General features: G+C 42.8%; 1 protein-coding gene, 1 non-coding gene and 1 pseudogene across 4 annotated transcripts in view; all 3 read right to left on the reverse strand.

The window, feature by feature from the left end:
• The window catches only part of Tango6 (transport and golgi organization 6 homolog), a 250,673-nt gene that overhangs the window by 129,322 nt on the left and 94,647 nt on the right, over positions 1-26,704 (reverse strand). For all 3 annotated transcript variants that reach the window (XM_045161723.1, XM_004661659.2, XR_006639598.1), the window contains 2 exons: positions 25,857-26,372; positions 24,071-24,128 (listed from right to left, as the gene is read on the reverse strand). In XM_045161723.1, coding sequence (XP_045017658.1) covers positions 24,071-24,128; positions 25,857-26,372 — 574 coding nt within the window. The remainder of the gene's footprint in view (positions 1-24,070; positions 24,129-25,856; positions 26,373-26,704) is intronic.
• Positions 6,672-6,775, reverse strand: LOC123458206. The gene has a single exon (XR_006635503.1). It is a non-coding gene; the product is annotated as a U6 spliceosomal RNA (small nuclear RNA).
• On the reverse strand, positions 9,342-10,880 carry LOC123464461 (annotated as a pseudogene).

The raw sequence follows: 26,704 nt of genomic DNA on the forward strand, positions 1-26,704 counted from the left end.
AAATGAAGACACTGTCTTTCACAGGATTGTGGTGAAAAGGAAATGAAATAACCCAAGTTACATCTGATAAGTAGGTGGTACATAATAATCTAGTGAAAATAAGAACAAAGAAATAACCATCAACCAGAGATATTTTCAAATCCAGGAAGACTGTTACCACGCCATTAGTAAAGGCGCAAGGCTGGTAATTACAAAGGCTCCCCAAGCCCTTCCCTGCCCCCCAAACAAAAGCTCTGAAGCCTGCAAGTGGGGTCTCAACAGCTCCCACCTTCCAGCTCCACCCCATTCCTTGCCTTCATGCCCGAACTGCTCCTCAGATGACCTGAACTGCTTTCCCTCCTTTATGTGGAAGAATATCCTATTCTTGTTTTCCCTTCAGCCTCAGAGTCTTCCTCCACTTCTACCTTAATCCTGCCCATCCATCCTTCCTACTCCCAAGAGCACCATGGAAAACTACTGCTCTGAAATTTTAAGTTAATACCAATGTGTTAATGTGAGTACTTTTTTACAAGGTCATCTAATGGACACCATTATCAAATTCGACAGTATGTTTACCTCAAAAAGAAACCTCTTGTCAGGGGGAAAAAGAGGATGGTGAGGGGAGGGATTATGATCATGGCTTACTGTATATATATTTGGAGGTTGTAAATTAAAAAGTTTTTTAAGAGCCAGGCATGGTGTCGTACACCTTTAATCCCAGCACTTGGGAGGCAGAGGTAGGAGGATTGCCATGAGTTTGAGGCCACCCTGAGACTCCATAGTGAATTCCAGGTCAGCCTGGGTAAGAGTGAGACCCTACCTCAAAACAACAACAACAAAGTTTTTTTTTAAAGCCAGGTATGGTAGTGCATGCCAGTAATCCCAGCACCTGGGAGGCTGAAGTAAGAGAAACTGAGTTCAAGGCCAGCCTGGGCTACACAATAAGTTCCAGGTCACCTGGGCTAGAGTGAAACTCTGCTTAAGGAAAAAAAAAAAAACAAAAAAAAAACTTAAAAAAAAAAGAGGGCTGAAGAGATAGCTAAGTGGTTAAAGTGCTTATGTGCAAAGCCTAATGACCCGGGTTTGATTCCCCAGTACCCAGGTAGAGCCGGATATACAAAGTGGCGCATGACTCTGGAGTTCATTTGCAGTGACAAGAGGCCCTGACATACCAATATTATCCTCTCTCTCCCCTTGCAAATAACTAAATAGTAAACAAACAAACAAGGGCTGGAGAGATGGTTTAGTGGTTAAGGCACTTGCCTGCAAAGCCTAAGAACCCCAGTGTGACTCCCCAGGACCCACATTAGCCAGATGCACAAAGTGGCGTATGGAGTTCGTTTGCAGGGCTAGAGGCCCTGGCATGCCCATTCTGTCTGCCTTTTTCTCTTTCTCAAATAAATTAATTAATATTTAAAATAAAAATATTAAAAGAAAACAAAACAAAGAAATCCCTTCTCCATTACAACACACCCATTCATGTTTATCCCATCCCCTAGCAATCATGACTCTATTTACTGACTGACTTATGGATTGGCCTGTTTTGGATATTTCATATAAATAGAATCATATAACATGTAGTGTCTTGTGTCTGGCTTCCTTCACTTGCCACATTTTCAGTGTTCACAGATATTATAGTATGAACCAGTAGCTCCTCACTCTTATTGCCAAATAATATTTCATTGTATAAATGTACCTGATCTTATTTACATATTTTATTTGTTCCTACTTTTGGGCTATTATGTTGACACAAGCTTTTGTGTAATTATGTTTTTCTTTCTTTTTTTTCAAGGTTTTGCTCTAGTCCAGGCTGATCTGGAATTCACTATGTAGTCTCAGGGTGACCTCGAACTCATGGCGATCCTCCTACCTCTGCTGGGATTAAAGGTCTGTGCTACCATGCCCTGGCTTGCTCACTCTTTTTTCTTTTTCTTTCTTTCTTTTTTGTTTGTTTTTTTGAGGTAGAGTCTCACTGTAGTTTAATTTAGGCTGATCTGGAACTCACTCTGTAATCCCAGGCTGGACTCAAACTCATAGCCATCTCACTACCTCTGTCTCTTCTGTTTAGGATTAAAGGCAGCTACCATGTCCAGCTTCTTTCTTTTTAAATTTTTTATTTATGAGAGATGAAGAGAGACAGACAGAATGGGCCTGCTAGGACCTCTAGCCACTGCAAACAAACTCCAGACACATGAGCCACCTCGTGCATCTGACTTACATGGGTCCTGGGGAATTGAACCTGGGTCCTTTGGCTTTGCAAGCAATTACCTTAAACGCTAAGCCATCATTCCAGCCATCCTTCCTTCCTCCCTCCCTCTCTTTTCTTTTCTTTCTTTGGTTTTGGTTTTTCAAGGTAGGGTCTCACTGTAGCCCAGGCTGACCTGGAATTCACTCTGTTTTCTCAGGGTGGCCTTGAACTCATGGCAACCCTCCTACCTGTGCCTCCCAAATGCTGGGATTAAAGGTGAGCACCACCACACCCGGCTTCCCTTTCTTTCTTTTGTAGAACCTAGAGCCTTGCACATGCTGGATGTGCTCTACCATTGAGCTACAGCTCTTTATATCTCCGGCCCTCTTTGTACTTTCTGTGTGTGTGTGGGGGGGGGCGGTGAATGCAGGAAGTGGCTTTTATGTCACTGGATGTGTACATGGAGGTCAAAGGACAACTTCAGGTGTTGCTCCTGGCTTTCCACCTTATTTGCGGCAGGGTCTCTTGTGGCTTGCTATTGCACTCACCAAGTGAACTGGCCTGTAGGCTCCCAGGCAATTCTCCTGTCTCTTCTTTCCCTTCTTGCCCTAGGCATACTGTGATTGCAGGTACCAGTGCTATTGCATCTATGTAGATTCTGGCGACCTGAACTCAGGTTTGCGCAGCAAGCACTTTATCCAATGAGCTCTCTCTCTCTCCAGCTCTTTGATCTTGCTATGGAGCCCTGGAACTCACTATGTGGACCAGGTTGTCCTCAAACTTACAATTCTTCCTCTGCCTCTGCTCCTGAGTGGTAGGACCATATAGCATGCCTAGCTTTCATCTTCCTTTTAATTTGATACAGTCTCACTAAGTTGCCAAGGCTCACCTGGAGCCCACTCTGTAGACTTGAATTGCTCCTACCTCAGCTGCGAATAGAGGCCTGTCTCACCAGGCCTACTACCACGTGCTTTCGTTTCTCCTGAAGCAGAATATGAGTGGAATTGGTGGGTCATCTGCAATTATGTTTACTCTTGTGAAAACTGCCAGACTGTTTCTCAAAGCACTGCCCACTACGCATTTCCATCAGCAATGCATAAAGGTTCTGATTTCTCCACGGTCTCATAATTTGTGTGACTTATAAGTTTTTAAAGTACTATTTATTGACATCAGCAATAACCGAATACCAAAAGTTATATATAGACAACTACACATTCATCTAATCTACAATCTCAGTGTTATAATTTGAATTTTTTCCACAAAGTTCATGTGCTAGAAACTCAATCCCCACGTCACAATGTTTGAAATGAGACCTTTAAGAGGTGATTACGGATAGTATGTGATCCTGTCTCCAAAACAAAACAACAATAAAACAAGAGTGATCATTAATTAGGTCACAAAGACTCTGTCTCACAGATTCATTGATGCCCAAATCATGGGAATGGGCATGGCTTTCTGAAAAAGTGAAGTTCAGGCCTCTTACCCTCCAGCATCGTTGTCCCCCAGCCCCGGTCCTGCCTTCTGCCATGGTTTGATGCAGCAAAAAAGCCCTGCTCAGAAGTGGTCTCCGGACCTTTGACTTATCAGTCTGCAGAGCCGTGAGAAATAAATCCATTTTTTATAAATTATCCACGGTCATGTATGCTGGTACTATAGCACAAAACAGACTAATACATAAATCCCAGAAATAATTTGATTTCTTCCCTTCCCCCCCTCCCTTCTTTTTGAGGTCCAACAGGATGACTTTTTTTTTTTTATGAGAGAGAAAGGAGAGAGAGAAAACAAGAGAATTGGTGTGCTGGGGCCTCCAGCCATTGCACTTGATCTCCAGATGTGTGCATCCCTTTGTGCACATGTGCGACATTGCGCTCTTGTGTCACTGTGTGTCTGGCTTATGTGGGACCTGGAGAGTTCAACAAGAGTTCTTAGGCTTCACATGCAAGCACCTTAACCATTGAGCCATCTCTCCAGCCCTGATTTTTTTTTTAAAAAAATTATTTTTATTTATTTACTTGAGAGGGTGGGAGAGAAAGAGGCAGATAGAGAAAGAAAGAATGAGAGTGCCAGGAACTCTAGCCACTGCACATAAACTCCAGGTGCATGTATCAACTTGTGCATCTGGCTTACATGGGTCCTGGGAAATCAAACCTGGGTCTTTTGGCTCTGAAGACAAGCGCCTTAATTGCTAAGCCATCTCTCCAGCCCTCAGAAATGATTTCTGAAGCCTTCTGTAATGACCCTAAAGCAATGTTGATGCCCTCACTGCTGAAACACTAATGACCACTGTTGGAAAGATGGAAGGGCAAGTGGTATGAGATAGAAAGATAAGCTTCAAACCTACATATGACTTACTTAAAAATTAACTTAAAAACTACTTCAGGGCTGGAGGGACGGCTTAGCAGTTAAGGCATTTGCCTGCAAAGCCAAAGGACCCAGGTTCAATTCCCCAGGACCTACGTTAGCCAGATGCACAAGGGGGCGCATGTGTATGGAGTTCATTTGCAGTGGCTGGAGGCCCTGGAACGCCCATTCTCTCTCTCTCTCTTTCTCTGTCAAATAAATAAAATAAAATAAAATAACTACTTCAAAACTAACACTCAGGGGCTGGAGAGATGGCTTAGCAGTTAAGGCTCTTGCCTGCAAAGCCTAAGGACCCATGTTCAATCTCTCTCCAGATCCCACCTAAGCCAGATGCACAAAGGTGAAACAAGTGTAAGGTCGCACATGCATTCTAGATGGTACAAGCATATGGAGTTTGACTCCAGTGGCTGAGGCCTTGGCAGGCCAATGCTCTCTCTCTCACATGTGTGCTCTCTCTCTGATAGAAAAATAATAAAACGGTCAGGCATGGTGGCACACGCCTTAATCCCAGCGCTTGGAAGGCAGAGGTAAGAGAATCGCCATGAGTTTGAGGCAATCCTGAGACTACATAGTGAATTCCAGGTCAGCCTGAGCTAGAGTGAGACCCTACCTCAAAAAAAACAAAATAATAATAAAATGATTTATAAATTATTTTTTATTTTTATTTATTTATTTATTTTCTTTTCACAATTTTTATTAACATTTTCCATGATTATAAAAAATATCCCATGGTAATACCCTCCCTCCCCCCACCCACACTTTCCCCTTTGAAATTCCATTCTCCATCATATTACCTCCCCATCACAATCATTGTACTTACATATATACAATACCAACCTATTATGTACCCTCCTTCCTTCCTTTCTCTTCCCTTTATGTCTCCTTTTCAACTTACTGGCCTCTGCTACTAAGTATTTTCATTCTCACGCAGAAGCCCAATCATCTGTAGCTAGGATCCACATATGAGGGAGAACATGTGGCGCTTGGCTTTCTGGGCCTGGGTTACCTCACTTAGTATAATCCTTTCCATATCCATCCATTTTTCTGCAAATTTCAAAACTTCATTTTTCTTTACCGCTGAATAGAACTCCATTGTATAAATGTGCCACATCTTCATTATCCACTCATCTGTTGAGGGACATCTAGGCTGGTTCCATTTCCCAGCTATTATAAATTGAGCAGCAATAAACATGGTTGAGCATGTACTTCTAAGGAAATGAGATGAGTCCTTTGGATATATGCCTAGGAGTGCTATAGCTGGGTCATATGGTAGATCAATCTTTAGCTGTTTTAGGAGCCTCCACACTGATTTCCACAATGGCTGGACCAGACTGCATTCCCACCAGCAGTGTAGAAGGGTTCCTCTTTTTCCACATCCCCGCCAACATTTATGATCATTTGTTTTCATGATGGTGGCCAATCTGACAGGAGTGAGATGGAATCTCAATGTAGTTTTAATCTGCATTTCTCTGATGACTAGTGACGTAGAACATTTTTTTAGATGCTTATATGCCATTTGTATTTCTTCCTTTGAGAATGCTCTATTTAGCTCCATAGCCCATTTTTTGATTGGCTTGTTTGATTCCTTATTATTTAACTTTTTGAGTTCTTTGTATATCCTAGATATTAATCCTCTATTAGATATATAGCTGGTGAAGATTTTTTCCCATTCTGTAGGTTGCCTCTTTGCTTTTTTTCAGATTCCTTTGCAGTGCAAAATCTTTGTAATTTCATGAGATCCCAGTGATTAATCTGTGGTTTTATTGCCTGAGCAATTGGGGTTGTATTCAGAGTCTTTGCCAAGACCAATATGTTGAAGGGTTTCCCCTACTTTTTCCTCTAGCAGTTTCAGAGTTTCAGGTCTGATGTTAAGGTCTTTAATCCATTTGGACTTAATTCTTGTGCATGGTGAGAGAGAGAAGAGTCTATTTTCATCCTTCTACAGATCTATATCCAATTTTCCCAACACCATTTGCTGAAGAGGCTGTCTTTTCTCCAATGAGTATTTTTGGCATTTTTATCGAATATCAGGTGGCTATAGCTACCTGGACTTACATCTGGGTCCTCTATTCTGTTCCACTGATCAACATGTCTGTTTTTGTGCCAGTACCATGCTGTTTTTGTTATTATGGCTCTGTAGTATAAAAATATGGAATGCTTCACGAATTTGCATGTCATCCTTGCACAGGGGTCATGCTAATCTCTGTATCATTCCAATTTTAGTATATGTGCTGCTGAAGCGAGCACAATTTGTAAATTTTTAAATTTTTATTTATTTGGGAGAGAGAGAAAGAGGCAGAGAGAGGGAGAGAGAATGGGCACAGAAGGGCCTCTAGCCACTGCAGACGAACTCCAGATGCATGTGCCCCCATGTGCATCTGGCTTACGTGGGTCCTGGGGAATTGAACCAGGGCCCTTTGGCTTTGTAGGCAAGTGCCTTAACTGCTAAAACATCTCTCCAGCCCCTAAAATGATTTTTTTTTTTTTTTTAGGCATTGAACCATCTTGATTTCCTCTGAAAACTTACTGAAACAATGTTCAAATTATGAATATATTCATGCTTTTAAAATACATATAGGAAAATCTACTGAGCAAAAGACAAATTACTCAATACCAATAATAGCTGCAAGAATCATTTGCAAGAAAAGTGGTACAGGTCCTGTTTTAAATTATTGTTACTATACTACTTATGAACTAAATAACCATAGTTAAAAGAGTAAATTTATAATATATATAGACATAAGAATCAAAAATTAAATGCTAGTATTTCATCATTTCAAGTTCTTTCAACAAATCCTTTGTTGAAGTGGTTCTTTAATCATGGATGTTATTTTAAAAAATGGATTGACATTCTTACAGACTACCATTGCTCTAGAAGTTACCCATTATTGTGGCCACTTTATTATACAAAAATATAAATTAATATCAATTATATATATTTATATATTCTGAGCAGGCACACCAACTAGAAAAAAATATACAAAAGCAACATAGTATTAATTATTGGATCTCTCTCCATTATTAACATAAGATTATATATTACTTTTTGTTAATAAGAAGCATGCATAATTAAACATTTGAACACATAAATCAAAATTCTTTGATAATCACAACTTTCAAAATTTTAAATTACTAAAATGTTTGCATATGCATAACATAGTAATCTTATTCAAATGACTTTATCCTTATAGTTTGATCCCTAAACTCAAAGGTTTTTCTTTTACTTTGAGCTAAAACTATGAATACAAATATTTGTTAGCAGTAAATAAGAAAATTAAAGAGAAAGCTCTGAATAATTTCTATTATGTCCTGAGGCAAGTATAAATAGCTAGAAATGTCTAACAAAGTTTTTAACAGTTTTGTGGTATTTTAATCACCACTGACCATATTGAGGAGCTACTAAACATTTGTCCAATATTTAATGAATGGCCTGGGAGAAGAAGTCTTATGATGTCAAATGGATGAACATAGGTATAATATGAGCTGAACCATGACAACACATAATAGTGCTTAAACTGTTCTATGAATCAACATTTTTCTAGTTACTTTAACCCTACCCTGATTGTCTGTTTACATAAATGTGCATGCTGCTTTCAGGAAGCCTTAACTCTAAGACTAAAACCAAGTATAACATCTTTATTGGTGCAACTAACTGAGATTGTATTCTGACCTAATCCTCTCACGTAAGAGAAATTTTTATATTGCTGGTATGGAGAGGCAGGACTAATACCTGGTGTACTTACAAGTGTGTACTAGCCATTTAGTGCAAGTCCTAGCTGGGCTTCAGAAAACATCACTTGATGTAAGATCAGAAGTCTTGTAACAAAGTAGGTTATAATGTGATTCTACTGTCCCTGATTTATAAGAAAAAAATTAGGGGCTGGAGAGATGGCTTAGCAGTTAAGTGCTTGCCTGTGAAGCCAAAGGACCCTGGTTTGAGGCTCGATTCCCCGGGACCCATGTTAAACAGATGCACAAGGGGGGCGCACACATCTGGAGTTTGTTTGCAGTGGCTGGAGGCCCTGGTGTGCCCATTCTCTCTCTCTCTCTCTCTGCCTCTTTCTCTCTCTGTCTGTCACTTTCAAATAAATAAAAGTAAACAAAAAATTTTTTAAAAATTAGGGCTAGAGGGATGGCTTAGTGGTTAAGGTGTTTGTCTGAAAAGCCAAAGGACCCAGGTTCAATTCCCCAGGACCCACATTAGCCAGATGCACAAGACTGCGCATGCATCTGGAGTTCGTCTGCAGTGGCTGGAGGCCCTGGTGCACCCATTTTCTCTCTCCCTCTCTCTCTTTGCCTCTTTCTCTCTCTTTCAAATGACTAAATAAAAATAATTTTTTAAACTTTAAACAGATTTTTATTACATAAAGGTTGGTTGCCACATAATTGGATACTTGTCTACTTTGTACAATTATTCTTACTCTCCACAGAAAGGCTGCTTCTGAACTTATCTGGCAATGGCAAGCACTGAAATCCTGACTTGAACAGAATTGGAGTAGAAATGCCTCATTGATTTAAGTTGAAAGCAGTACATTGGTACACGGCTCTTGCACCCAGTATCAGGAATGTACAAATGCCTTTTTATTAAAAATACAAAACAAATTATCTGTAGGCATGGACAAATGGCAGCAGTAAACCAGTATATATTGTCAACTAAAACCAGTAACTGATGGTTATAGTGATTTGCTTAAACATCAGCCAGCCTTTTCTTCAGTCATTTTCTTCAACTGACTTCTCTCAAGTTATTGATGAGGAGTCCTGCCTTGAGCTTCCTGTCACAGTTCATTACAAGTGGCAAGCACTATTCCAGGACTTAGAACATGCCCCCTCCCATACCACCACCCATTCCTCCCATTGCGCCCATTCCAGGTTCCTTCTCTTCCTTGGGAATTTCTGTGATTACAACTTCTGCTGTAGTTAGCAGGGAGGCCACCCCAGCCGCATCCATTAAAGCAGTTCTTACAACCTTTGTTGGATCGATGATTCCCTTCTCCACCATATTCACAAATTCTCCAAGCATAGCATCATAACCAACTTCAGAGGAACTCTGCAGGATTTTCTCAACTATCAAAGATCCTTCAACACCTGCACTCTTAGCAATTGTCATTGCAGGGATTTTGAGTGATTTTCTAATAATGTCTATACCGATTTTTTGATCTTCATTAACAGGCTTTAAAGAGTCCAAGGCTAGAGTGCAGCGGAGGAGAGCGCAGCCACCCCCCAGAACAATGCCTTCTTCTACAGCTGCTCTTGTAACACTGAGGGCGTCTGTAACTGTCTTTCTTCTCATTTACCTCCACATCGCTTGTTCCACCAACCTTCAGCACAGCTACTCCATCTGAAAGCTTTGCCAGTCGCTCATTCAGTTTTTCCTTTTCACATTCACTAGTTGTGGTGTCTAACTGCTCTGTTATTTCTTGAATACGTTTTTCAATTTGAGTTTTGTCACCTTTTCCTTTCAAAAGCATGGCATCATCCTTGGTGACAATGACGTCTCTGACTTTCCCTAAGTCATGAGGCTGAACATCTTCAAGGTTTAGGGTCAGTCCCTCTTCTCCAAACGCTGCACCACCAGTAGCAATAGCCATATCCTTAAGCTGGTTCTTTCTATTGTCACCAAAACCTGGAGCTTTGACGGCTACAACCTGAAGACCAACTTTTAACCTATTTAAGACCAGTGTACTTAGAGCTTCACCATCGACATCTTCAGCAATTATGACTAAGGGTTTACGGTGAGCATTTGCAATTTCAAGAGCAGGTACAATGGACTGGACACTAGAAATTTTCTTTTCACTCAACAGAACATAGGCATCCTGGAATTCACATTTTTGACCTTTTGATGTGTTAATAAAGTATGGTGAAATATAGCCTCTATCAAACTTCATGCCTTCAATAATCTCTAATTCATCATTCAGTGTTTTCCCATCCTTCACTGTGATGACACCCTTTTTTTTCAACCTTTTTCATTGCATCAGAAATGATGGTTCCAATTTCTTTGTCTCCATTAGCAGAAATTGTAGCAACCGGAGCATTTTCCTCAGGTGTTGTCACAGGTTTAGACTGAACCAGTTTAGCTCCAATATTTTTATACTTATCCTTTAAGTCAATTACCTTTGCAACAGTCACACCATCTTTTGTTACTTTAGGACTTCCCCAGCTCTGTTCAATAACTACTGTTCTTCCCTTTGGCCCCATTGTAACAGCTACAGCGTCGGCTAAACCTTGAAGCATTAAGGCTCAGGCTTCCGCACCAAATCTTACTTACATCTTTGGCATAAGCCTGAGTGAGATGAGGAGACAGTGCCCAGAACACTGGTCTCATCTGTCATAGGACTGTAGGCAGTCAAAGCATTTCTGCGGGGCATCGGCAAAGGGGCACACAGTGAGACGGGCCATCGGCGGGGAGTGAGGGACGGAGCGCGCGGCGCACACGGCAATGAGCGCGTGTCCCCTCCTCCTCCCTCCCTCCCTGCCGAAATAAAAGATTTTAAGAAGTGGAGACAGAAGCTGGGCATGGTGGTGCACGCCTTTAATACCAGCACTCAGGAGGCACAGGTAAGAGGATCTCTATGGGGCTGGAGAGATGGCGTAGCGGTTAAGCGCTTGCCTGTGAAGCCTAAGGACCCCGGTTCGAGGCTCGGTTCCCCAGGTCCCACGTTAGCCAGATGCACAAGGGGGTGCACGTGTCTGGAGTTCGTTTGCAGAGGCTGGAGGCCCTGGCGCGCCCATTCTCTCTCTCCCTCTACCTGTCTTTCTCTCTGTGTCTGTCGCTCTCAAATAAAAAAAAAAAAAAAAAGAGGATCCCTATGAGTTCAAGGCCAGCCTAAGACTATATAGCAAATTATAGGTCAGCTTGGGCTAGAGTAACACCCTACCTTGGAAAAAAGACAGACAGACAGAAAGAAAGACAGAGAGAGGAAAGTAGATATGGGATAGAGGTTTAGCTTAGTGATAAAGTTTCTTAAAAAAAAATTATTTATTTATTTTATTGTTTTTGTTTTCTTGTTTTTCGAGGTAGGGTCTCACTCTGGTCTAGGCTGACCTGGAATTAACTATGTAGTCTAAGGGTGGCCTCGAACACACAGTGATCCTCCTACCTCTGCCTCCCAAGTGCTGGGATTAAAGGCGTGCACCACCACGCCTAGCTCTTATTTATTTTTAAATTTATTTATTTGAGAGAGAGAGAGATAGACAGACAAATATAGAGCGAATGGGCACGCCAGGGCATCCAGTCACTGCAAACAATCTCCAGACATGTGCTACCTTGTGCAACTGGTTTACGTGGGTCCTAGGGAATTGAGCCTAGGCTCTTTGGCTTTGCAGGCAAGCGCCCTAACTGCTAAGCCATCTCCCTATCCCTGAGTGATAAAGTTTGATCCCACCACCACAGAGAAAGAAAAAAAAAAAAACAACAACTGCAGGTGATTAGTGGTTGCTGGGGGCTTGGAGAGTGAGAATTGGGAAGTGACTGATAATGGGTATAAGATGATAAAAATTATTGAGATCACACTGTGCCCTGTGCTACGTTATTCTACATTATATAAAACAGTGGTTTACCCACCTGGGCCTTGGTCTGAGAGACTCCATTTTGCAAGCAGCTCCTCCCCTCGCTCACTTTGCCTGGTTAACGTCTCACTCTAGTCCAGGCTGACCAGGAACTCACTATTTAGCCCAGACTAGTCTCAAACTCATGGTGAGTTATAAGGTGTGTTCCACCACATCTGGCTACAAGCAGCTTTTGACTCCACTTTGAGTGTAACACAGAAACAGGGTGACTGCACCTGTTGGGCACATACACATCACCATCTGTTTAGTACCACTCACAAGGCACAGACTGGTAACACGCCTAAGGGTAAAACAGGTACCTGCCACCCTATAAATTAATGAAAGTAAATTGGGACTGTATGAGAACATGAGCACTATTCAAATGGCATCAGGAAAACCAAGCCCAAGAACACCGTCCACACCAGACCAAAGATTACAGGGTACTACACCTTTACTTGGACCCCATAAAGGACACCTAACAATGCAGTGGTGCCAGTCCCCACCAACTTGTCATCTAACCACTCACAAGCAGAGAACTCTTGACTGTCCTAGGGGCTTCGCTCGGCTTCTCTACAATTGACATGCACTACTCCAGTTGCTGCCTGTCTATCCACCATTTGTCTGTCTGGCCCTGCCATTCCTTCATCCACCTGGAGCCTATCCCGCCCTTCACCTCCACAGTCTCCATGGTCCTACACCTTGCTTCTGCAGCTCAACTCAACACTGACGTTTGGCTCAAACCTGTGACCTTGTAGCTCGACTACAGCATTGCTCTCCAGCAGACCTCCAACAGGGTTTGCACCCCTCCACCCACAGAGATTCCCTTTACACCCCTATCAGCTTCTCACTTTTGCCTCTCAGGCTTCTGTCAGACTCTCTGAACTCTACTGTGGCTTTACTTTTTAAAACATTTTATTCATTTTTTTAATATAGTTATTTGCAAACAGAGAAAGACAGAGAGAAATGGAGAGACAGAGAGAGATAATGGGTGCACTAGGGCCTCTAGCCCCTGCAAATGAACTCCTATTGCAGGTGTTAACTTGTGCATCTGGCTTTTTCGCGGATACTGGAGAATCGAAACCAGGCCATTAGGCTTTGTAGACAAGTGCCTGACCTGCTGAGCCATCTCCCCAGCCCAGCTGTGACCACTTTAAACCTTTGTAGCCATTCTGTTACCTACATGGCTGGCTGGCTGGATGGAAGGATGACTGGCTGGATCATGTATGTATACATACATTTATGATGTGGTGTATAAAATATAATCTTCGAGTTAGTATCAGTAGTTAGAAGAACTAGTGCTTACCAAGGCCAGATATTAAGAAAATCAAGAGGATTGGAGAGATAGCTTAGCAGTTAAGCGCTTGCCTGTGAAGCCTAAGGACCCTGATTCGAGGCTCGAGATTCTCCAGGACCCACATTAGCCAGATGCACAAGGGGGCGCACACATCTGGAGTTCTTTTGCAGTGGCTGGAAGCCCTGGCGTGCCCATTCTCTCTCTCTCTATCTGCCTCTTTCTGTCTCTGTCATTCTCAAATAAATAAATAAAAATGAACAAAAAATATTTTAAAAAAAAATCAAGATCGCTTGGTAAACTGCTGCCAACATAACCTATATACATTATGAATTGTTATTCAATACATTCTGATATTACATGTTGTCTATGTTTCTAACATAGCATGCTCATAACAAAAAATTCTAAAATTAGACAGCAGTGATGGTTGCTTGTTTTGGGAAAAAGGTCTCATGTAGTCTAGACCAGCCTTAAACTCACCATTTAGCTGAGGTTTCTCCTGATCGTTCTGCCTCCAACTCCCAAGTGTTAGGAATAGACATGCACCACAACACTCAGTTTCCAACTCTTTTTTTTTTTTTTAAATCTTTATTTATTTACTTACAAGCAAAGAGAGATAGAAGGGAGACAGGAAGAGAGAACAGGCACACCAGCGCCTCTATCCACTGCAAATGGACTCCAGATGTATGCACCACTTTGTGCATCTGGCTTACGTGGGTCCTGGAGAATCAAACTCAGGTCGTTAGGCTCTGCAGACAAGTGCCTTAACCCTTGAGCCATCTCTCCAGACCAACTCTTTAAATATACTAAAAGCTACTGACTTGCTTTTTTTTTTTTTTTTTTTTTTTTTTTGTGGTAGGGTCTCACTCTAGTCAAGGCTGACCTGGAATTCACTATGTAGTCACAGGCTGTCCTTGAACTCACAATGATCATCCTACCTCTGCATCCTGAGTGCTGGGTTTAGAGGAGTGTGCCACCATACCTGGCTGCATATTTTAGTTTAGTGAATGTTAGGTGTTATATTTTAAATAAGAAGTTAAATTGAGGATAAAGTCTACTTCCCAGAATGACTACATGAATTTCCTGAGATAGCATATATGAAAGGCATTCAATAAATGCTCATTTGATAATTAGGTGCTACAGAAATCTTGTCAGAACATAAAAGGACATAAATGGAGATGATAAACTTCACAGGACTGCACTGCAAATTTCCATGCCAGATCCAATCAGATGGTCCTTCAAGGGGTAGAATTATTTTCAGTTAATGGTTTCTTAACTGACTTTATTTGAGGTAGGAACCTGAGAATGAGGTGGAGTTTGATGCTTGACAAGCTAAGGCTTGTAGTTTTACTCAGTTTGAAACTATAAAAATAATGTCATCTTGTATCTACACTCCCCATTCTGGGCCTTTTGCCTTCCCTCCCTTTGGCTCTTCTGACAGAAATGAAAACTGCTCTGCAAGGAAGAGGGTGGAAGATTGAGTGTGATTCGTCCGGGCATGTCCATATGTCTAGCTTCTCTTTACTTTAGACACAGAGGCATACTTTCACCTCCCATGCTTGGCTGGGAGCATAGGTGGTTTTCTATTTTCTGTTTATAATGAGGCCAAAGTTTTATCCAAAGATATTTTGGGACTGGGAATGTGACTCAGTGGTAGAGCACTTCCTTAGCATGTAGGAGGCCCTGGATTGAATACTACCACTCTCCCCTAAAACACCACCATCACCACAACCAAAGATCCTTTTGACACTGACAGGGATCACTTGAACCCCTGCGATGTAGCTGCTGCTTCAGAACGTTCTTTAATTAGAAGTGACTGAGACTACATGTGAGCAGGCCACAGCGTGATAGAGAACAATAATACTTTGTTAAAGAATAGCACTGGCTTAGATATTACATGCATCACTGAACAGCCATTTCAAAACAAATGTGAAAAACACCCTTAAACACCTACAATACATTATGGGACAATCAAAGACATACTTTAAACTTTTTTTAAATGAAGGGTATTAATCTAGCCCAGGATGACCTGAGATTTACTATGTAGTCTCAGGGTGGCCTCGAACTCACAGTGATCCTCCTACTTCTGCCTCCCGAGTGTTGGGATTAAAGGGGTGTGTAACCACACCCAGCTTATTTAAATTAAAAATATATATACATGTATATATATATATATATATATATATAGAGAGAGAGAGAGAGAGAGAGAGAGAGAGAGAAAGAGATAGAGAGCGAGGGAGAGATGGGGAAAGAATGGGTGCACTAGGGACTCTAGCCACTGCAAACAAACTCCAGACGCATGTGCCACCTTGTTCATCTGGCTTACGTGGGTCCTGGGGAATTGAACCTGGGTCCTTTGGCTTTGTAGGCAAGCATCTTAACTGCTAAGCCATCCCTCCAGCCCCTGACTTATTTTTTTTTAATAAAATACTTTCCTTATTAATTTGCAATGAGAGAGAGAATGAATATGGGTGTGCCAGGACCTCTTGCAGGCCCTGCAAAAGAACTCCAGATGCATGCTTCACCTTTGTGCATGGGTAATGGGGAACTGAACCCAGGCCATCTTTCAAGTAAGCATTTTTAACAACTGAGTCATTTCTCCAACCCCATATATTTTTTAGATATTTTATTTACTTATTTGAGAGAAAGAGAGAATGGACACATCAGGGCCTCAGCCACTGCAAATAAACTCCAGATGCATGTGCCACCTTGTGCATCTGGCTTACATGGATCCTGGGGAATTGAACCTAGCTCCTTAGACATTGCAAGCAAATGCCTTAATGGCTAAGCCATCTTCCCAGCCCTGTTTTGTTTTTTGAAGTAGGGTCTTGCTTTAGCCCAGGCTGTACTGGAATTCCCTATATAGTGCCAGGCTGGCCTTTAACTCCTAGCCATCCTCTTACCTCTGCCCCCCAAGTGCTGGGATTATAGGTGGATGCCACCATGACTGGCAACTCTCATCTTTTTAAAAATTATTATTATTTTATTCATTTATTTGAGGGGCGGGGGAGAGAATGGACACTCCAGGGCCTCTAGCTGCTGTAAATGAACTCCAGACACATTCCCCACGTTAGGCATCTGGCTTATGTGGGTCCTGGGGAATCAAACCTGGGTCCTTTGGCTTTGCAGGCAAGTGTCTTAACCGCCAAGCCATCTCTCCAGCCCCCAAATTATTATTATAATTATCTTACAAAGCTGCTTCTGAGAACCTGGGAACAACTGCTAGGACATTAATACAGTCTCCCCTTCCCCGGCAGGAATAACAGTAATAAACAGATGAACTCATAAGGAATTTAGTTCCCAGACTGCTGTGCTAAACATACATATGCATGTCAGAAATTCTTAAATCAGGTTACTAATGAATATCTGTAGAATGAATGAGTTTACTATTTCTCATCTGTTCTCTGCCTATATTACACATCCGCAATTGATGACAGTGTATAAAACAAATCCAATACATCAATGAATTAAGCAGAAAACATACTTTAACTCTCACAGGGAACCTTGGAATCTAGGCAGCAGAGGAGATGAAAGCTTTCAACACATACACAGTGGTGTCCAAACTAAATGCTACTGACAGGACAACCAAGGATCCCTTGTCCCAGAGGACTGGAAGTCCCGAGTAGCTTTGTCGCTGGAGTAATTTATGCCTGAGCAAACTCCACTGACAACACAGGTGGGAAAATTCAACTCTTTGCTTTCTTAATGGGAAATTCACCTAAGGCCTTGGCTTTTAAGTGCATATTACTGACACCAAAAACATCAATTAGTTCAATCTTGTCCATCTTGGGAGCTGAGAACAGAAATTGCACCTCCCCCTGCCATGTTCTTCATCACCAAATTAGCTACTAACTGATTAGCACACCAATTAAAATTACTGAAAACAAACACAACACCAACAGCTGCAATTTTTATAGTGGGTCCCAGAGGCTAATGAGCTCCAGGAGTTAATCAGCCAAGAAGCTTTTACAAGCAGCAATGCTGCCCAATTAGAATGACACGCCATCACTTCCCAGAAACCCAGTCTTAAGAATAGAGAGAGAAAGGGGAGGGGAGAAAGGAGAGCAAGACGAGAAAATCCATGAAAAATATTTCTTATATAGTAGTATTCTTTCTTGGGGAAAGTACAAGATGACTTGTTTTCTGGTATTTATTAATTAGAAGCATTCTGGGTTCTCACATCATTGAATTATTTGATTTCCGTAAGTACCGGTGCATGTCATGAAGCCTCATGGGTCTTCTGAGCACTCCTGAGCCCTTAGGGTTCTCTGACCTCTACAGCTGCAGGCTAATTACTTTCTCCTGAAACCCTCACTCACCTACTAGTCCTTTTACCTCTTTGGGAGGTTATTTTGTCTCCTTTGAAGAACTCTCTTTTTGCCTTTTATCCTAATCACCATAACTCAGCTAAGCTAGTATTTTCTATACAGTAGGTACGCAATGCATGTTTGTTGACGAGAGAAAGATTCCTGGGCTCAGCCCTTCATCACTGAATGCATTCTCCTCTGCACTCTCTCAAGCTTCAAATACTACATCTGAACACAGCAGATCTAAACTAAGTAACCTGTAGGAACCCGCAGGGCTGCTGTGCTCGCTGTGAGGCTTGCTTCAGGAAGATGCGCAGAACTCAGCAGTGTGAAGAACTGCATCATTGGTATCAATTCTGCGTCCATGTCTGTTGCTATGTGACTTGGCAATCTGTCCCACTATAGGGTCAGAGCAGATTTCTCTACCCCTGACTGTTGGATTAGGCCAAATGACTTGACTTGGCCGACAGAATAAGTAGAAGTATCAGGATGTCCTAAGAAGAGTCCTCCGACTTTGTATTTGCATCTTGACTCTTCTGACATCACCACAAGAACATGTCCTGAGAGGCCACTGCTCCAAGGACAAAAGGAACGTGTGCAGTTTCTCTAGCTGGCCCCTCGACCCAGAAGCAGAGCTGCCCAGCCAAGTCCAGCCTAGACCTGCTGAACCTCAATGAGCCTGAAGATTCAGCCTACTGAAGATTTAGATCTGATGGGCTGGAGGTATAGCTTAGTGGTTAAAGCACTTGCCTGCAAAGCCTAACAACCCTCGTTCGATTCCCCAGTGTCCACTTAAAGCCAGATGCACAAGGTGGCGCAAGCATATGGAGTTCATTTGCAGTGGCTAGAGGCCCTGGCATGCCCATCCTCTCTGTCTGTCTCTGTGTGTCTATCTCTCTATGCTTGCAAATAAATAAATAAATATTTAAAAAGATTTAGGTCAGCTGGGCTTTTTTGTGGTAGGGTCTCATTGTAGCCCAGGTTAACCTAGAATTCACTATGAAGTCTCAGGCTGGCCTTCAACTCACAGTATCCCTACATCAACCTCCCATAGTTGGGAATAAAAACGTGCACCATAGCTGGGCATGGTGGCACACGCCTTTAATCCCAGCACTTGGGAGGCAGAGGTAGGAGGATCACCGAGAGTTCGAGGTCACCCTGAGACTACATAGTGAATTCCAGATCAGCCTGGACTAGAGTGAGACCCTACCTTGAAAAACAAAAATACAAAACAAACAAACAAACAAATAGCAGCACCACCATGGCCAGTAGAGAGACAGGAGAGAGAATGGGTGCATGAGGGCCTCTAGCTGCTGCAAACAAACTCCAGACGCATGTGCCACCTTATCTGGCTTTTTGTAGGCACTGGGGAATCAAACTCAGGTTGTTAGGCTTTACAAGCAAGCACCTTAACCGCTGAGCCATCTCTGTAGCTCAATGCTTGGGACTTTTTTTTTTGAGATAGGGTCTCTTTCTAGCCCAGGCTGACCTGGAATTCACTATGTAAATTCTGAGTAGCCTCAAATTCATGATGATCCTCCTACCTCTGCCTCCCGAATGCTGGGATTAAAGGTAGGGGCCACCACGCATGGCAAGACTGACCTTTTTTTTTTTTTTTGATGCAAACTGCAAGAGGATTTTATTCCAAGCGCGCTGGGGCCCACAGTCGTACACCGCACAGGAGTAGAGGACTGCAGAGCCCCGAATGCAGGAACAGGACAGTTTTTATAGGGTTTCTAACAAAGCCTGTGCATTAGACCAATCATTTTTTTAATATCAGGAGCCCGTGGGGTGCGAGCCAGTCAGTTTGTGCCACCCCATAGTTTCTAAGCCAATTAGTTTAATTTGTTCAAGCCCCTCGTGGACCAATCAGTCTCTTATGACCTTGGTGGTCAGCATTTGCGCAGGTCCTTGGGTGGGGGTAGCAGAGTGTGGTATCAAGACTGACCTTTTTTAAGTAACAGCTAGCAAGTGAGAGAGAGAAAGAGAAAGAAAGAAGGAGAGAACTGGCATGCCAGGGCCTCCAGCCACTGCTATCAAACTCCAGATATGTGCACAATCTTGTGTGCATGTGCAACATCTAGTTTACATGGGATCTGAAGAGTCGAACATGGGTCCTTAGATTTTGCAGGTCTTTTGTTTGTTTTTGTTTTTCGAGGTAGGGTCTCCCTTTAGCCCAGGCTGACCTGAAATATCAGGGTGGCCTCGAACTCATGATGATCCTCCTACCTCTGCCTCCCAAGTGCTAGGATTAAAGGTGTGCACCACCACGCCCGGCTCCTTTCTTTTTAATGAGATATTGATACCTTATTTTCAAGTAAAGCTCACGACTTTTTCATGTTTTTTTACTTTTCCTTTCATATTCTTCTTGTATCCCAGGACTCTATCACATTACATTTAGCTGTAATATTACTTTAGGCAAAAACTAATGTCAGTCTTAGCCTTCTCCCATGTTAAATTTTGTTTTATGTGGTAGTACTTTCATTAAGATATCATTCACATTTATAAGTTAACCATTTAAAGCATATAATTCATTATATCCTTGGATGCTCATAAAGTTGTTCAACAATCACACCAAGTTTTGAATATATTTATCACCTCAAAAAGAAATCCCTGGAAGGGTGTGGTGGCTCATGTCTTTAATCCCAGCACTTGGGAGGCAGAGGTGGGAGGATCATTGTGAGTTCAATGCCACCCTGAGACCACAGAGTGAATTCCAGGTCAGCATGGGTAGAGTGAGATTCTATCTTGAGAAAAAAACAAAACTCCTCTATCACTCCTTAACCATGTTCCCCTTTTTCCCAGCCTTAGGTAGCCAGTAATCTACTTCCTGTCACTATAAACTGCCATTCTGGGTATTTCATATAAGTGGATTTATATAATATACTATACTTTGTGACCATCTTTTTCACTTGACATAATGCTTTCAAAGTTTATGCTCTATCAGATATTTATACTTAACTCATTAATTTTTTTAAATTAATTATTTGAGAGAGGTAGATAGAGAAAATGGGTACACCAATCCCTCCAGCCATTGCAAACAAACTCCAGATGCATACACCATTTTGTGCATCTGGCTTCCATTGGTTTCTGGGGAACTGGACCTAGGTCCTTTGGCTTTGCATGCAAGCACCTTAACTGCTAAGCCATCTTTCTAGCTCAGGCTGCCCTGGAATTCACTATGTAGTCTCAGGGTGGCCTCGAACTCATGGTGATCCACCGACCTCTGCCTCCTGAGTTCTGGGATTAAAGGATGAGCCCCACCCATGTTTAAATTTTCAAGGAACTACCAGATCATTTTCCAAAGTAAATGTGCCATTTACACTTCCCTTTACAGAGCTGGGAAGATGGCTCTGTGGATAAAGTTCTTGCCATACACTTACACCGATTTCCCTTTTAACAGATTAGAAATTGGAGCCTGGGGGTATTAAGGCATTTACCAAATCCATACAGCTGAGAAGCAGGGGGATGGGAGAGTGTACCCAGGAAGCGTGCCTCTAAAGCCCCAGCTCTTGACACTGACAGCACCAGGGAAACTGAGTTACTTGTAACGTTCTCTAATATCTGCTTTTTGGAAAGGAGCCTAATTTTCTATACTCTCTCTAGATTCAGAATCCACAGACTAATGGAGACAGAGGGGAGAGAATGAAAATGGGCACACCAGCTCCTCCTGCAAATGAACTCCAGATGCATTTGCCATCTTGTGTGTCTGGCTTCATGTGGATACTGGGAATCAAACCTGGATCCTTTGGCTTTGCAGGCAAGTGCCTTAACCATTAAGCCATCTCTCCAGCTCCTAAAAAGTTTTTATTTTTTTTGATAGGGCTGGGGAAATGGCTCAGTGGATAAAGAGTTCAGTGCTCAAGCTTAAAGAACCTCAGACCTCAAGTTAAAAAGTCTGAAGCTGGGCTGGAGAGATGGCTTAGCGGTTAAGCGCTTGCCTGTGAAGCCTAAGGACCCCGGTTCGAGGCTCGGTTCTCCAGGTCTCACGTTAGCCAGATGCACAAGGGGGCGCACGCGTCTGGAGTTCGTTTGCAGAGGCTGGAAGCCCTGGCGCGCCCCTTCTCTCTCTCTCCCTCTATCTGTCTTTCTCTCTGTGTCTGTCGCTCTCAAATAAATAAATAAATAAAAATTAAAAAAAAATATTTAAAAAAAAGTCTGAAGCTGTGGCAGCCTTCTCTAATCCCAGCTCTGAAAAGCAGTTTGGGGGCTGGAGACAGGATTTCCTGAGTACAGTAAGAGAAAACACCAGTGGAAGTAGATGGAGAACCCCTGCCTCAAATGAGGTGAGGACAGACCTGAAAGCTGTCTTCTGTCCTCCACATGCATGCCAACACACACACACACACACACACACACACACACACACACAGGGAAATTAAAAACTTTCATTCACAAATGTTAAAAACCTGAGCTTGAAGTTGGAGGTGTACCTCACTAATGCCCACTTGCATATCTGCAAGACTCTGAATTTGATCCCCACCACCAAACCTCTCCCATAGACAAGCAAACAAAACAAACAAACAAACAAATGAATCTACTAAAATAACTGAAAAGCCATGTGTTGTGGCACATGCCTTTAATCCCAGAATTTGGGAGGCAGAGGCAGGAGGACTGCCTTGAGTTTGAGACCACCCTGAGACTACATAGTGAATACCAGGTCAGCCTGGGCTAGAGTGAGACCCTACCTGGAAAAACAAAACAAAACAAAAAATTGAAAAAAACCAATAGTAATAAAACAAAACTCACCAGGCATGTGACACTCCCATTTAACACTAGCACTTAGGAGGCAGAGGTAGAAGGATCACCGTGAGTTTGAGGCCACCCTGAGACTACTACATAGTGAATTTCAGGTCAGCTTGGGCTAGAACAAGACCTTACCTTGAAAAACCAAAAACAAAATAACAAAAACAATAACAAAAACCACCTCAAATCCTTTTAATTTACAGAGCAAAGGTACACTCATTCTAATAGCAGTTAAGTACCAAAAAAGATTAATGTGGGCTGGAGAGATGGCTTAGCGGTTAAGCGCTTGCCTGTGAAGCCTAAGGACCCCGGTTCGAGGCTCGGTTCCCCAGGTCCCACGTTAGCCAGATGCACAAGGGGGCGCACGCGTCTGGAGTTCGTTTGCAGAGGCTGGAAGCCCTGGTGCGCCCATTCTCTCTCTCTCCCTCTATCTGTCTTTCTCTGTGTCTGTCGCTCTCAAATAAATTTAAAAAAAAAAAAAAGATTAATGTGGGTTGGGAAAACTGCTCAGTGGATAAAGTACTTGCCACTCAAGCTGGAGTACCAGAGTTCGGAACCCTAGACCTCAACATAATCCGGAAGTGGTGCTGGGCTTCTGTATCCCTGGCATGCTAACAGTGAGAGGAAAGGTAGACAGGAGAATGTCCTGGAAACTTATGGACAAACTAGCCTAATGAATGCAGCACTGAACAACAACAGGACCAAGAGACCCGGCTTCATAGTAGGTGGAAGGTAAGAACGGACCTAAGGGTGTCCTCTGACCTCCACACGCATGCTCCTGTACTCACACATAAGCACGCACACACACACAAAAGTTAATGCAGTGAGAGCTCATGGGCAGGGCTGGGGAGATGGCTCAGTGGGTACAGCACTTGCCATGCAGGCATGAGAGACTGAGTTGGCAGCATAAGCATCTATAATCACAGTGTGTACATGGTGAGATGGGAGGCCGTGGCCAGACACCCTGGCAAATGCTATGGTTAACAAGAGATCCTCTCTCAAGGTAGAAGGTAAGGTTGTCCTCTGTCCTCCACATGGGCTCCATGGTGAGTATGCTCCTGCACTTACAGCACACACACACATGTGCATGCACACACACACACATATTAACACACATACACAAAAAGAGGTCATGTGGGCTGAAGAGATGGCTCAGTGATTGAAGGCACATGCTTGTAAAGCCTACTGGCCTGGGTTCATTTCGCAGTACCCACATGAAGCCAGATGTACAAAGTGGATCATGTATCTGGAGTTTGTTTGCAGCAACAAGAGCAAGAGGCCCTGGTATGTGTTGCACACGCGTGTGCACACATACACACGCTCAATTTCTCCCTAAAAATAAATTCGTTTTTTTAAAAAAGAGGTCATATATGAGCCATTCTTTACTTACTTCAAAGAAAACAGGATTTACTCTATAGAATGATAAATAAATATAAGTTAAAACTTCCTCATCATTATGAGCCACTGAAATCTATGGAGACCCATTAGAAACTCTGCAGGAATACTGTTATTACAGAGTGTCCTGGCTTAGCACAAAGATGGACAAAATGACTAATTCTAGGTTGTGGCTATATGACTTTAGACTTTTTGTGCAAATAAACAATATAATCTTCAGTCCACAGATTCAAAACCCTTTAGCTGGGACTAACTTACCCTGAATTGCAGATAAATATACAAAAGTATCTTCATGTTCTAAGTTCTCCAGGAATATCTGAAAGTACAAAACGGAATAATATGATTCACAAAGAGCAAGAAAGAATTGAAACCCCTTTATCTACAGTCTCAAAATATTAAATGATTTTCTTCTTGCTGTGTTAGCCAGAAATTGGTCTGACATAATTTTTTTTTTTCCCAAAATAGGGTCTCACTATGGACTTCACTACGTAGTCTCAGTGTGGCCTCGAACTCACGGCAATCCTCCTATCTCTGCCTCCTGAGTGCTGGGATTAAAGGCGTGCGCCACCATACCTGGCTTCTGACTTATAATTTTGTGAGGAAAAAGGTATATATGCTTGAAATTCATTTAGTTATTTATTTGAGAGACGGGGTGGAGTAAGAGAGGGGAGATAATGACCAGGCACACCAGGGGCTCTTGCCACTGTAAATCACTCCAGATGCATGTGCAACTTTGTGGCTCTGGCTTTACGTGGATATTGAGCAATTGAACCCAGGCTGGCAAGCTTTGCATTTTTAACTGCTGACCCAAATCCCCAGCCTAAAGTTCATTTAATTATTTTTTAAAATTTATTTTAGAGATAGAGAAAAAGTACCAAGGCCTCTTGCCATGACAAATGAACTCCAGCTGCATGCATCCTTTTATGCATCTGGCCTTCTGTGGGTAATGAAGGTGAAGTCTATTTTTATTTATTTATTTGAGAAAGAGAGAGAGCAGGGGAGAGAGAGAGAGAGAGAGAGAGAATGGGTGTCCCACTGCAAATGAACTGCAGATACACATGCCACCATGTGCATCTGGCTTATGTGGGTAATGGGAAATCAAACCTGGATCCTTAGGCTTCATGGGCAAGAACCTTAACCTCTAAGCCATCTCTCTAGCCCCCCCCCCCGCCCTTGTTTTTATTTGTTTTTTCGAGGTAGGGTCTCATTCTAGCCCAGGCTAACCTGGAACTCACTATGTAGTCTCATGGTGGCCTTGAACTCATGGCGATCCTCCTACCTCTGACTCCCAAGTGCTGGGATTAAAGGTGTGCCCCACCATACCCAGCTCCTCCTTTTTAAATAGCTAAAAAAGAAGCCAGGCATGGTGGCACACAAGGCATACAGATCACCATCATCATCATCACTAAGGAGCAGGAAGTCTGAGCAAGTTAAAAAGCTCAACTGGAATCTGGTCCCAGGCAGTAGTTTCTGGTCCTCTTGCTTTTATCTCTAGCCCATATGGAGGTCCAGACAATTTTTACAAAAAGGGAAAGACCCTCAGTAAGCATTATGTATTCTGCTACATAAATCCGAAGTTTAAAGGACAGTGTTTTCACTGTGATGCAGGCAGAAGAGTAAAGATAAACTCTTATTCAGTGAGCCTCTAAGAGGGACAAAGAAACACAGGAAGGTATCTTACCTAAAATGGGTATCTTCCCACTCAGGTAAGTTATCCATGTTGGTACATCCTTTCTCTTTCTCTCTCTTTTTTCACATTCCCTTTCTTTCACATGCTCACTTTACCAGCTTGCTATGGCCATATTAAGATCTAACTCCCTCAGAAGATTTCAACTCTTTTTCCTGCCTGTCTACCACATTTCTTGCATATAAAATTATTGGCACTCTGCTCGTGTTGAGTAGCCTCGCGTACTCTTCAAAATCTTTCCTGTCTTGTTTCTCAACAGTTTAAATTCTAGGAGGGCAATCCAGGACAGTGCGTACCACACAGTCCGTGGTGCACGCTCCGGGACCACTGCCTGCCTTGGGCCCAGGTGTTACTCACCTGCAGAAGCTTCTCTTGCTTCCCAAGGGCTTGAGCTTCTCTCTGCTCTATCCAGCGGGAAAGAGTGCGCAGGGCAGCAGCCCGTGTCGGAATCTGAGGATCATAAGCTGATAAAAGAACCTCCTGGAACTGTCCTGTGGTTATGCCTCCAGATTTCTGATCTGTCATAGTGCTGGGTTCATGGATCCCCTTGGGAACGAAGGGACCATTAGACTCTTGGCCCGTCTGGGGGGGTATCTCGTAGCTTTGATCCTGTTTGAGGTGGTTCTGAGGGACCGCTCTGGATCTGTCGTGACTGGTTTGTTGCTGCTCTTCTAGTTCCCCTTCGGGATCTTTTTTGTTCAGAGTAGTCTGGGCAGCCATACTGACAGCCTCAGTGGCAAAGGCTCCATGAGTGGAAATGGTGATGCGGAGATCAGCAGCGAGTTCTTGGATGACAGGGTCGGGGTATGTGTTGGAGACCTTCTCCAACAGAGGCAGCAACTGCTTCAAGACTGCAAAATCTCCTGACTTCAACTACGAAATGAAACGAAAAATAGTACATCAAAATTGAGGTGAGAAATGTCAATACTGCCTAAGTAGCAGAAAAACATTTTTTGTTTTTCAGGTAAGGTTTCACTCTAGCTCAGGCTGACCTGGAATTCACTATGGAGTCTCAGAGTGGCCTCCAACTCACAGCAATTCTCCTACCTCTGCCTCCCAATTGCTGGGTTTAAAGGTGTACACCACCACGCCTGGCAAGTGCTGGGATTAAGGGCATGCACGTGCAACCACATCCAACTTCAGAAACGTATTCTGAACATAGGGAGCAAGAATCACAGAAATTGTACTCACAGTGCGATCAGCGT

Source organism: Jaculus jaculus, chromosome 1 (genome assembly GCF_020740685.1).
Source record: "Jaculus jaculus isolate mJacJac1 chromosome 1, mJacJac1.mat.Y.cur, whole genome shotgun sequence".
Classification (NCBI taxonomy): domain Eukaryota; kingdom Metazoa; phylum Chordata; class Mammalia; order Rodentia; family Dipodidae; genus Jaculus; species Jaculus jaculus.